Here is a 12,269-nt window from a genome sequence, read left to right as displayed (position 1 = left end):
AATGACATGAGGATGTGGAAGTGAATTCCTTCCCGTAAATTCTCCTTAGGTTATGCTGAAAGGCCCTTGGGATGGAAGTCTGTACAAAAGCATAACATTGTCAAAATGGTGCTGTTATGGTGCCACGTTTTATTGCCCATGAGCCATGAACCCGGCACTGTTGCCAAAACGAGCTCTTCAGCCAACAGACCTGTACTGATATCAGTTGAGCTGGCCCTGATTTACACCCAAGAGTTGCCTTCATCATTTCACAGCAGGAAAAGAAAAAATATTTGGAAGATCACCTTTGCTTACATTTGCCTATCAAGGAAAGCAAAGACTCAGTTGTATCAAGACTCACACATACACTTAAGTATATGAGCACTTACCTCAGTAGTCTTCAGATTAGGGGCAACATAATTATCAACAAGGATTCTCTATTAGGTGCAGAACTTTTCTTTCAGGGGTATTTGTGTGGCTGTTTGTGTAAAAACACTGTCATAAACTAAGAACACTAGTAAATATAAAAAGGCAACATTCTGGTTCAAATGCAATGCACTAGTTTATTATTATTTTTGAACACTACACCCAACAGTTTTTCACCACTCGCAGATGTCACCAGAGCAACTCGAATACAAAAAATAACCATACTGAACAATATACTACACAAACCAGCTAATACTGATTGCTTTAAAAATTCCCCCTGCTAAAGTCAGTAGTAGCCAAATCTCACTGCAGTAAATGTGCCTTTATATCACTAAATACTAATGTAACAGAAATCTGAATGCATAATGAAAAACATGAGAATGTTGAAAATTAAGGATTTATCTTTTTTTCTCCCCCCCCACCCCCATTGTATCAGTCTCCAAAGCAACACCCAAAAAAAGAAAACAATCATTTCATATCAGCTGGCCACTTGACCACCCAGGTCAAAACCGGGACTGAGCTAAACTCTAATATGCGCTTTCCAAAGCAAACTATGTCCTTGAGAGATGATGCTGAAGGATGCTCCTCACCACAGGCTCTGGCCACCCTCGATGACCAGATTATGGCCTGTCATGTAATCTGAGGCTTCGGAGGCCAAATAGACGACAGCAGCCTGGAGGTCAGTGGCCTGGGCCAGCCTCCCTGCCGGGATGTCCACCAGCCAGCGCCGCACCAGCGGCCGCAGCTCCTTGGAGCGGATCAGCGGCGTGTCCACGATGCCCCTGCAACCAGCACACGTGCCAAGAGGTTAGGGCAGGGCTCTCCCGAGAGGGAAAGGCAGAACTTACGGGTGTTTGAGATGTTAATTGGGAAGGAAAACTGTGGAAAAGCACAAAGAAGAGGCACGAGGCAGACTTGTTCTGCCTAGGCTGAAAGTTGTGATATGAACTTGGGTAGCATTTCTTTCCTATTGCTTTGACTGCTGCCAAGCAGCCTTGGAAGGTTTCTTTAAAGTGAGCACACACACACAGTGCTCAGAGCTGAAAACAGTACCCCCTTACTTTTAGGTTACTTGTTATAATTTAATTTTATATTTATTTAATTTATTTAAATAGAAAAGAAGCATTTCATTGGAACCAAAAACTCCTCGAACCAGGTCTGTGCTGTCCTTCTACAGATTTCTCCTCTCAGCGCTTTGCAGCATAATGTCACACAGTGTGTTTGTGTGCAGCCCAGAAACTGAAAACAACCCAACTTCACATATGTCACAAAACAGGGGAAACAAAACCCAGCACCCTTAGAGGCACCAGACCCTTTCCACACAAAAAATGAGAAGCAAAGACAAGCACAGCATGCCCAATGAGGTTTCCCTAAAACCAATACCCAAACAGACTACAACATATTTTCCCATCTCATCTTTTCCATTAACGAGTGACTACACCATTTATTAAAACTCTGCTATGTTCATTTTCTTCAGGTGCCCTAAAAATGAGTGATGCTCTGGAAAGCACAACACAGGGCAAACATTTGGCTGGCTTTTGTGACTTTAACTGCAACTGATTTGTCATACTCCTCCTTAACAACATATTTGTATTTTGCAAAATGTATAATTTTTTCAGCCCCTGAACAAATATATTTACATAACTGTGTCTAACGAGAAATTACATTTAACTTCTCAGAAATGACAATAACTAAAACCTGAACTGCCAATTCCACTTCATTAGTGCGGTAGAAATGCATTCCAAATGTTAATAAAAATTCCAACATGCTGATAAATTAGCGCTTCTAAGGAGCATGTGACACCTTGGTTAACATATTCAACCTCAATTATATTTCTCTTCAGCACCCTGTTATCTGGAACCTTTGCTGGCAATCAGAGGTGCTGTTTTTCAGCGGCCAATTTTCTAGATAATGTAGCTTATCAACACTGTGGGTAAACTTGCCAATGAAATCAGGCTGCACTGAACCACACACACGCTAATTGCATCTCTTTTTTATGCATATTTACAGACTGTCACTTCAAAGAAATCAGTGGCCCATTGAGGCAGTCAGTTAGCTGGAAGAATTGCCTCTCGCAAATGAAAATTAGCAAACAAGGTAGTGATAAATATGAAATGAACAAAGTATAAAAATACCCGTTTTGTTCTGAAACTTCATTGGCATCCCAATTTGTACTTCCAAGGAAACAATTTTTTGAGACACACTGGATTCTGGGTATGAGATTCACCTTTTGTTTTAAATTAAGGCTGAAATCTGCTATTTACTCTGTTATGAAGTGGAACTAATTCAGACTTTCCCCCAAACATTTCTGTTTTCACTAATCAGACAGGATTCATACATCGGCTTTAGTTTTTTAGTGTAATTGTCAATAACACCAGAGCAGTTCAGAAACACTGAGCAATGCAGCTCACTTAAGCTCTGGCAACGTAATAAAATCAAACACATTCCAGCATAGGATTGCAGATGATTTACTTATTTGCCCCCAGCACAGCCCCTCACTCTCCCCCCTCGTTCTCCCAAACTCCTCAAGAACTGGTTTTATTCAGAAACATACACGCTCTGAGCAGCAGACGTGACACATACTGGACTCCCTTCCCTCCTGTGCCTCTCACAGTGCTTACAAATCCATCAGCATAATCATTCTGGCTTTACACTACCAGAGTTCACAGTGAGATCCATATGATTCTATAATTTTTTTTATTTTTTTTTTTTAATTACATATATGTTGTAACCCCAAGGGAATGTAGATTAGAGCATAAGACACAGTCCTCCAGCACAACAGATTTTGCTAAAAAGAGGGAAAGAGGGCTTTTCTCAATCTGCTCGGAAAAATGATCCTTAATCTGATCGTGGCAACTAAGAAATCACAGTGCTGGGCCTCTCACTGGGCCCTTCTTTAGGTTCCCTCCAAGCAGCAAAAACGTAGATGTGTAACAAAACTTCAGTACAAATCTTTGTTACAGAAATGAGGAAAAAAATACAGCGCAAAACTTAAAAAGTTGCAAACACACATACTGATGGCACTATAAATATTAGGCATGTCATTGATACTACACATCTTCTGGGAAAGCTTTGGTGCCAAGTTGGGCAATTTAATGTTGTTGAACCCTTTTAGGCAGATTTTAGTTGGCTCCCAACCAGTTCCAGCAAAGACAACTGCCAATGCATTAATTCCCTACCTCATCTCATATGCAGTGCTGAGCCTATCAGTACTTTCTGTTGCATGTCAATGTAATATCAAACTGCTGGTTCCTTAATGTTAGACGTGAGCATCAATATTTCATTATTGATACACAGGACAACTGGGACATTAGGAAGGAAAAAAAAAAACCACCACCACAAAAAAACAATCGCCTAAAACATTTCCACTTTGAGAGACGCATTAGGAAAAATATCACTTACCAGATACTTAACTGGAATTGTTACGTGCGCTCAATCCCCAAATGAGAGCAAAAAAAAAAAAGATTCCATCTGTATGTAACTTGATTTCTTTCAGATGAGTTATTAATTTGAATGAGTTAAGTACACTCCACTTAATCAGGAAGTGTTTAATCAAGAGATCCACTTAATTGGGACATCTCCCAAGGAATTAGATTTAAGTCCAAAGATACTTACCAGCAACGACTGCTGCTTAATAGGGATGGTAATGCTGCTTAATTGGGACGCCTTCAGGTGATGCTGGGGTGCTCCTTCTCTTGCCAGCTCTGCCTCTCCTTCCCCCGTGGTGGGATACACTCAAAACCTGCCATGATGCTGCCCTACCTGCTTTCTGGCTCCTCATACCCACCTAAAACCCTGGTACGACACCGTCTGGCTGTCCCTGCACTGTCCTGGGGGAGCAAGACAGGCTTGCAGGGGACAAAGTCTCTGCTCATCACAGCCCAAACCCATATCCCTGCAGCAGGGAACATGGTTAATCTCCTGAGATTGCTGGATTTCAGGGGGTCCCTGGCAAGCTGGCCTGGCTGTGGGTTCAACTGAAGATGAACTTGCAGCTGCCCATCCTGGAGGTCATCACATGATGGCATTTTGCAAATCAAGCAGGGAGACACAATTAGCCCCCAAAATGGGCAATGATTCAGTGCAATGTCTGTGACAATAAAGAATTCTAATGTCGGATATGCCAAAAACCAGAGGCTCCTAAAAGCTCCCTGCTCCATCACACCCAACAAACTTTACATGTATGGGGGACAGAAAATGTGTTGGCCACTAGTCAGCACTCTGTCAAGGTCTCTGTTCATACCAAGGTCTCCTCTGCAGCCTGAACCCCCCATCCCATTTGGGAAGACTCCAGCATCCTTTCAATTTTGTATGGCATCACTTGTGCAGCAACCTGTGAGGCAGCTGCCCTAGATGGTGGCAGAAGAGCTAAGCAGATACATAGAGACATACATAGAGACACTTGCTGCCACCTGGAGCAATAGGCAAAGTCAGCCAGAGCATCCAGAAAGCCTCAGCTGCCTTCTCCTCACGGGTGTGAGTCTTGTGTGACCAGCAAGAGAACTCTAGATATTCAATTTTATCAATGTAATAAATTATCCTAAGGAGTCTGCAGTAACATTTTATGCATTGATAACGTTTACACATTGCTCTGCATAAGTTCTATGCACTCATTAAGAAATTAAGTTGATAAAATGTGACCAGATAGGAAGAGGAGAAAAAGGCCAAAGGTTTGCATGGTAAAATATTGTTTAAGTCCAGACTGGAGTGTTTGGAGCTATAGCCAGAGAAATTCTGAGAGTTCCTTAAAGCATTAACACAATCGTGAGCGGGAAGGGCAAAGGACTTCAGGGCACACTTACATGTTTTACTTATCCAGAGATCATTCTTGGGTACCATTATGCCCCATATCTACCTCTGTACTCCTTATATTCTTCAAAATCCCCTCCTGTGGGGGATGGCATGCATGCTCAGAAAGACATGCATTTAGGACATTTTCTAACCTTACCAAATATCCTGACAGCATTGAACAATGCACTGTTGCCTTGAGGGTACTGCCCAGCTTTGGGAATTAAGCTCAAGGGGGTTGAAGATGCCCCTGTGCCTCAGTGAGTCACATCAAGAGACATGACAATGAGACTGGTGGGGTCCACAGGTCTAAGAATTAGTCCAAATCTGCACTGAAAGGCAAGCTCACATCTCATACAGGCAGGAGGGTAAACATGAATATTTATTCACTAAAGAATATGTGGTTTTTTCTTCTAGGGATCTGAGCTGTAGGAACCACTGTAGGCTCCTTCATCTGAACCACCACCCAGAGCTGCCCAGGTGACCCAGGCAGGAGGGGTTCAGCCTGAGCCTGGCACTGCTGGGCAGGTGCTGAGCCCAACTGCTGAAGCAGTCCTGCCCAGTCCCCCGCTGCTGTAGGGGAACTTCCCTGACCACAGCTGGGCAACTCCAGACAGCAAAAACATCTATCATCTGTGTGCCCCTTCTGGCTATTCCTCCTCAAAGAAATCCTCCCCTTCCTTTTGCAGGATTTTGAGCTTGGAGCTGGAGTAAAGACGGGTCAGGATGATCAAAATACAACCCTGTTTGGGCTTGAAAAGGACAAAAGGGCGAGCGTGACTATTTTTTTCCATGCTCTGAACAACAGAGTCCAGAAACACGACTTCTTCAAATATTATTCCCACTTACACAAAGAGTTTTGAACATTACGTGGATAATTTTTAAATTTATGTAAACGACATTGAAATGGTTAATTCCTTGCCTAAGAGCCTCCTCATCCATGATCACTGTGAATGTGGCACTGCTACCTCACCTCCAATGGTAAAGATTATCCCTGTGCCCTCAGACACAGCTCCCTCCAGGTTCTGCTGAGCTTCCCGAATTCTCTCCATCTCCCCCGGCTCCCGAAAGCCAGCGCAAGTTCACAGGCACTAGTTGTGGGATCACTATTGCACAGCCAATAGCACTGGCACGGGGAAAATCCCATTAACAAGTAAGATGCTGTTTAAAAAATTCTGTGGATCACATCAAGCGATGGCTAGAGTCACTGGGATAATTAGTAATAAATAATCATAAGGAAGACAGCTAGCACAAGGACGTGGAGAGCAGACCGACAGTAACAACTGAGCCACTTGCCATTGAGCTCTGTGATTTTTATTTTTTTTTACTCCACTTGTGGATTAAAATATGTAATTTGTTTTTCTTAATTTGACGTACATTATATCTTCATTATTACAATTTAACTCCTGGGTTAAAATCCTGCCCTTCTCACTTACTCTGATTGACTTCAACGGTCTATGGAATTTGACCGCTTCCAATTAACGCTGCCCACTTGGGTTTCTGCTCAGCACTATCATGCACTGTTAATTGTTTAATAAAATGACTGCGTTGGGCATGTGTGTGAGAAAAAAGGAGAGAAAAAGTGTATGCAGCAAGAAAACTTTTCTTTGTGAATAAATACCACAAAATAAAACATACAGCTTTAAGCCTGTGAAAATAAGGGAAATGTAATTTGTAATAAATATATATCTATTTATAAAATTACACCTGGCCTCCTGTGATTGTCAGAGCTGAACAGTATCTCAATTACAGCAGTACAATGGGGCTTTCAAAGTGCCTATATATTTGTCTCAAGTAAAAAGGGGAAAGAGGTATTGTCTATTAAGTGTCAAAAGCCTTTTCTTTAACCACAGTAGGCTTGGACAGACTAAGGAAATATTTCATCTGGAAGAGAAATGCTAAAAACTACCCTTCACATTATTGGAAAACCTATTATCAAATGCTAAAACCTCTTCTTAAATCCTTGAGTATACACAGCAACAGAGCAGGCTGGGTTGTAAGTTTTTAAACCTTTGTTAAGGAAAAGACAACATAAAAAGGGATGCAATCCACCTGCTAATTAGAAACTTTATTTGCCGAGATACTGTTCATTTGAGCTTCTTAGAACATTTCATTCTCTTTGTACTTTCCAAACGATACTACATGTTACTTACGGGGAAATGCAGTTGACTTTTACTCCTCTGTCAATCCACTCAGTTCCCAGTGTCTGTGTTAATTTTACAACCCCGGCTTTCGAGGCATTGTACGCCAGCTGCTTCTGAGGGTGCGGGACTGGAAGGGATGCAGAAACAGAACATCTTTTATTCTCCACTAGCTGAGATAGCTTAAGCACTACATGGACAATTCCCTGTATTGAGATGAACTTCTGGCCATTTTCCCCGATGCTAGGCAGGGAGCAACAAGAATTCAGCCACCCACAGCACAAAAATCTGCATCTGTGTCTTGTCATCTAACCTTTTTGCCTCAGCAGGTGGGCTAGTGGGGAGAAAAATATAGAAATAAAGACATTTAAAAGGTTCTGCATTTGGGCAAAGGCAAACCCAATGTATTAAACATACATGTACAATATCTGACTAATCCCAAGAAAGATAATCATATATACACAAGCACAGTCGTGTATTGTACATATATGTATGTTTATATGCAAAATATATGTAAACTGTAATATTAATAAAATGTAACATGCCATAATTATTAAATCATATGATATAATATGATCTGTTATCATATGATATAATTTATGTTGTATTATATTAGTGCATAATATATTTTATAGAACATATTATATTATTATATATAGCTTCCTGAAACAAATTCTTCTCCTTAATTTTTAAATTTTCCATAGTCTGAAGCAAACACATCACATTATCTAACCAGTGTTTGTGTGGATGTGAGCACAGGTGTGCCCCAAAAATTCAGAACACCCACCACTTTCAAAATCTGAAGCTTTTGAAAATGTTTCAGCGATGTCACATGTCAGTCAGAGAGGGAAAATGATCAGCTTGCTAATTACAATGTTCAAGCTTGTTAGTGCTGTGTGCTCAGGAGGCTCTGCCCCTCCACCAGCTCTCACATTTGCAGTATTCCCAGGAAAGCTACTTAAGGACAAATCCCCAGTGGATGTTAAGTGCTTTAAACCCTTGAGAGGCAAACCCAGTCAGACCAGCTGCTGGGATTTACACTCCCCAAGTGTCTCTTCTTGGACTTTTCTGGCTGCCTTCATGACTGCATTAAGCAAACCCAGTGCAAAGCACTGGTCTGTAATTAGCATCGTGTCGGTACCGAGCATCACTGAGTTCCTGACTCTCTCATGGAGGGAGGATCAGGAAAATCAGTGCTGAATATAAGGAAACACAAAGGCGATTGTAGCCTGCAGGGTTAGGAATGCAGGTGAATTGTGGTGTCTGTATAAGGCAGAGCCTGAAAATCCCATGGCACACTGATAGCAGCACTTTGGTGGCACTGGGAGGTGGCATTAAATTGGTCTAATTCATGAAGCTGAAGTGGTGCATCAGTTCAAGATCACCACCAGCTGTGCTATCCCAGCACATCCACTGTTCCTTCTGTTGACTGAACCCATTGGGTTTGAGCATGTCAATACAACGGGTGAAGATACTAACATACTGACTTATCCAAACTCTGAAAGAACAAAATAGTCCTGACACAAATTACTAAGCATGTGAATAAGGAGCTTTGCCTCGAGCACAGATGTTTGAGAACAGATTTAAAGCACGTACGTGATGGGAGCAACAATTAGTATTTCTTTTTCTCTATGTGTGCTGGAGGTTTGCTCAAAATTCAGAGGCCTTTTGCTTGCTACAAAGAGCAGTTCATTCCATGCCCTCTGCCAGCATTTCTTCTGTGCTCATTTTTTGTTCAAGATGAAATAATTCACATCTTGGCTGGCAGAACTGCTTTGCCCTCTGCTTGTGCCTGTCGCCCCCGGACGCAGCGCACCATGTGGGCTCTCGAAGAGATGTAGGATGTAATTTCTTGATTAATTGCCACACATCAGCTCCAAGTTACATGCAACTTCGGTAGTTAACCTTGGAACCTCCCAAAAGCAGTTCTTTGCTAAACTTTCCAAACATGTCTGTTTGTGATAAATCACTGGGAGTATGCTACGAGGAGAAGAGCTTTGGCACCAGCTCTGCACCTCCATCACTCCTGGGTGAGAACAGCAAGTTGCTACAAGGTATCCCAATCAGCTGTCTGACCTGGGGAGGGGTCCTCAGATGGGGTATTCAAGAGTCCTTCCATGTAAATGCTTTTGTCTTCACAAGAATATCTAAGGAAGGTAATTCAGAAGACGAAATTTCCCATCCTGAGACACTTGATCCCTCTCAAAGGGAAGAGCTCAAGAGGAAGCCAGCCAGGCTTGTGAAGCTTTGGCTTTCTGCAGCTGAGCACCCCACCCCACCTCCTCCTCCCTTACCTGAGGTGGTCTCTTATAGACAGAACCTGCAACCTTCTAAATTCCTACAAAATGGGGCTAGAACTTGTGAACACCAGCAAAACCATCTGAATTTGTAAGGCTTCTGGGAAGTGAATCAGGGGCACTGATTCCTGTTCCAGATGAGAAGACGGGAGCACAGCAGATACACACACTGAGGGCAGCAGCCATAGTGCATTTTAAACACCTGATGCCAGGTTTTTGCAACCTTGTTAGGCGCATAAGGCTTCCAGCCTGACCTTGAAGCAGCCACGTAATGTTAATGAGAGGTGCATACAGAGTGAGAAGACTGGACCACTCACCACTAGAGATATTCCCTGTAAAATTTCCAGATCCAAGTTACATCCGTGCAGTCGCGGCGCTGCAGCGGCCAGGGCTGTGCTGCTGAAGCCACATCTGCAATAACTCCAGTGAAACACCAGAATCAAAATGCACACATGCAAAATGTATGCAGCTCCTCTTCAATTAATTACAACTGATTCTGAGCAGTGTATCTGGAAAAATCACAAAGAAAAACCTCCCTGTTCTGCTAACAGGCTCCTTATTTTTTCTGTATCTCTGAGGAAGGACTCAACCTACAAAAAAAAATTTAAAAAAAAAAACCCTAACTATTTCTAGAAACATTTCATACTATGCCAGTTGGCCAACATACTTAAATAACCAACCAACCAACATATTTATTTAACATTCAGCAGATGGACATGATATGAACATCGTGGTTTTCAGTTGTAGTTTTATAACTACTAGATTTTTTCAATGCCAAGATTCAAACAGGTTCAGAAGGTAAATGCATCTCTTCTCCTCTCAACTTCTGGCCCAGCACACATTAACTTTCAATGACATTTAAACACATCTTGCAATGACCCTTTCCAGGCTGCTCTCAGGTTTGCTTTCCAATGCTTGTTCCTGCTCCAGGAACAATACTGCCCTCAAATGTGACCCCTATGTAGGGTCTCAGTGGACTTGGTGTGCCAGCCAAGGAGGTGCAGCCCCAGCTTGGGGCTGGGATGGATGCTGTGGTGTAACAACACAAGGGCCTGATGGAAAAGCTGGGAAATACCTCTCTTTAAGCAGTGCTGAGCGCCTCTGGGCTGCAAGAGAGAGGCCAGGAACAGTGTGCCAAACCAGCAGCACCCCCCTCAGTAATCTTTTTTTTTTTTAAACCTTGGTATGGATGGTGACAGCCCCAGCCCAGCCCATACCCCCACAGAGCATGGAATTAGGGGGCATTTGAAATTTAAATCTCTTTTCTAAACTTTTTTTCTTTGGGAGATCTTGTAACTGCAAAGCAGGGGCAGAGTGATAGTGCCTGTGTTTTAGCATGAGTAAAACAGCTGGTAAAGACACTTGGAAAAAAATATTAACAACAACATTATAAATGCATTTTTGAAGAAACGTTTAAAGTTACTGTGCAATAAACTGAGCAGAATGTCACAGAATGTCAAACTGGGCACAGTAAAAATAAATGTTATTCCCAAGGAAAATAAAAGGACTCCATATTTATGTAACATTCAGCAGATGGACATGATATTAATACAGGAGTTTTCAGTTGTGCTTTTATAGCTACTAGATTTTCTTGCCTAACTTGGCAACCCAAGGCACTATTTGATTTTTGGATTTGGACAATACTGCAACAGATGTCCAGACCAATAAAATAAATTCCTAAAGGGCTATGCTTAATTTGTGTAATTGATCAATTTTTGTTACATGGGCCTCAGCTCACCAGCATGTAACTGCCTTCCAGATTAGCTCAGCAGTAGGGATTTCATTCCATATGTTCCAATGGTTTATTGGTGCTTTTGACAACACTGCTGATTCAGCAGTGTCGGTGCAGACACCTGTTGGCAAGGATAATGAAATAAAACCTTGGGTACTGGGGCAAAAACTGGTGCAAAAGCTTCAGGGTGGCTTCTAAACATCACGGAGGCACAGCTCATGCACTCAAACACATTTTCCTGACAGAAATGGGGAGTGCACCAGCATCTCTCCCCACTCCATCCCTGCATCGAAGTCAGAGAAGGTGACTCCACCTCCTCCTTGGAAAGTAATAAGTGCTCTAAAACATCAAGGACAGATAAATGTTGAAAAATGATATCAATAAAATTTTTGTAGTACATTTCCTCTAGTACAAAATGTCAGTGATTTACTCCTTCCCAATACAGGTTTAATTGAATCAAATAGCATTGGTAGTAATTAAAATATGGATTCTGAAGCACAACTGTTAGCTCTCATCACTCACCTATTAAACTTGCCATAGATGCTGTGTTAATTATCTTCCCATATCCTTGATTCAGCATAATGCGGCCTGCAGCCTGTGACAGAAATTAAAGGAAAGACCAGTGACCCTTTTTGTGATTGTGCTAATAATGACATGATAATAAATTAAGTCTTCACTTTTCAGAAGAGTTTATGTGCTAACACATTTTTTTTTAATTTTTTTTAAGCACTTGATATAAAAACTTGATATAAAAACGGCTGATGCTGGAAAAATGCTGTTGCCACTTCAGACCTGCCTTGCTGTTGGCCACGTTTTTATCAAATAAATAACTAATGTGGGAAATGGCCCCCCAAAACTTTCTGGTTTTCAGGATGTGTCAAATAATCAGCCTCCAAAAAATCTGGC

General features: G+C 41.9%; 1 protein-coding gene across 1 annotated transcript in view; it reads right to left on the bottom strand.

Moving 5' to 3' along the window:
• Window positions 1-991: 991 nt before the first annotated feature.
• Window positions 992-12,269, bottom strand: part of LOC127388414 (uncharacterized) — a 31,462-nt gene continuing 20,184 nt past the window's right edge. Inside the window, exons 10-12 of the mRNA XM_051627884.1 lie at window positions 11,886-11,958; window positions 7,347-7,464; window positions 992-1,187 (exon numbers count right to left, since the gene is read on the bottom strand). Coding sequence (XP_051483844.1) covers window positions 992-1,187; window positions 7,347-7,464; window positions 11,886-11,958 — 387 coding nt within the window. The remainder of the gene's footprint in view (window positions 1,188-7,346; window positions 7,465-11,885; window positions 11,959-12,269) is intronic.

The sequence above is a fragment of the Apus apus genome, chromosome 9 (genome assembly GCF_020740795.1).
Source record: "Apus apus isolate bApuApu2 chromosome 9, bApuApu2.pri.cur, whole genome shotgun sequence".
NCBI classification, from domain to species: domain Eukaryota; kingdom Metazoa; phylum Chordata; class Aves; order Apodiformes; family Apodidae; genus Apus; species Apus apus.
The sequence above is the reverse complement of the archived record's forward strand: the minus strand, read 5'-3'. Positions and strand labels throughout refer to the sequence as shown.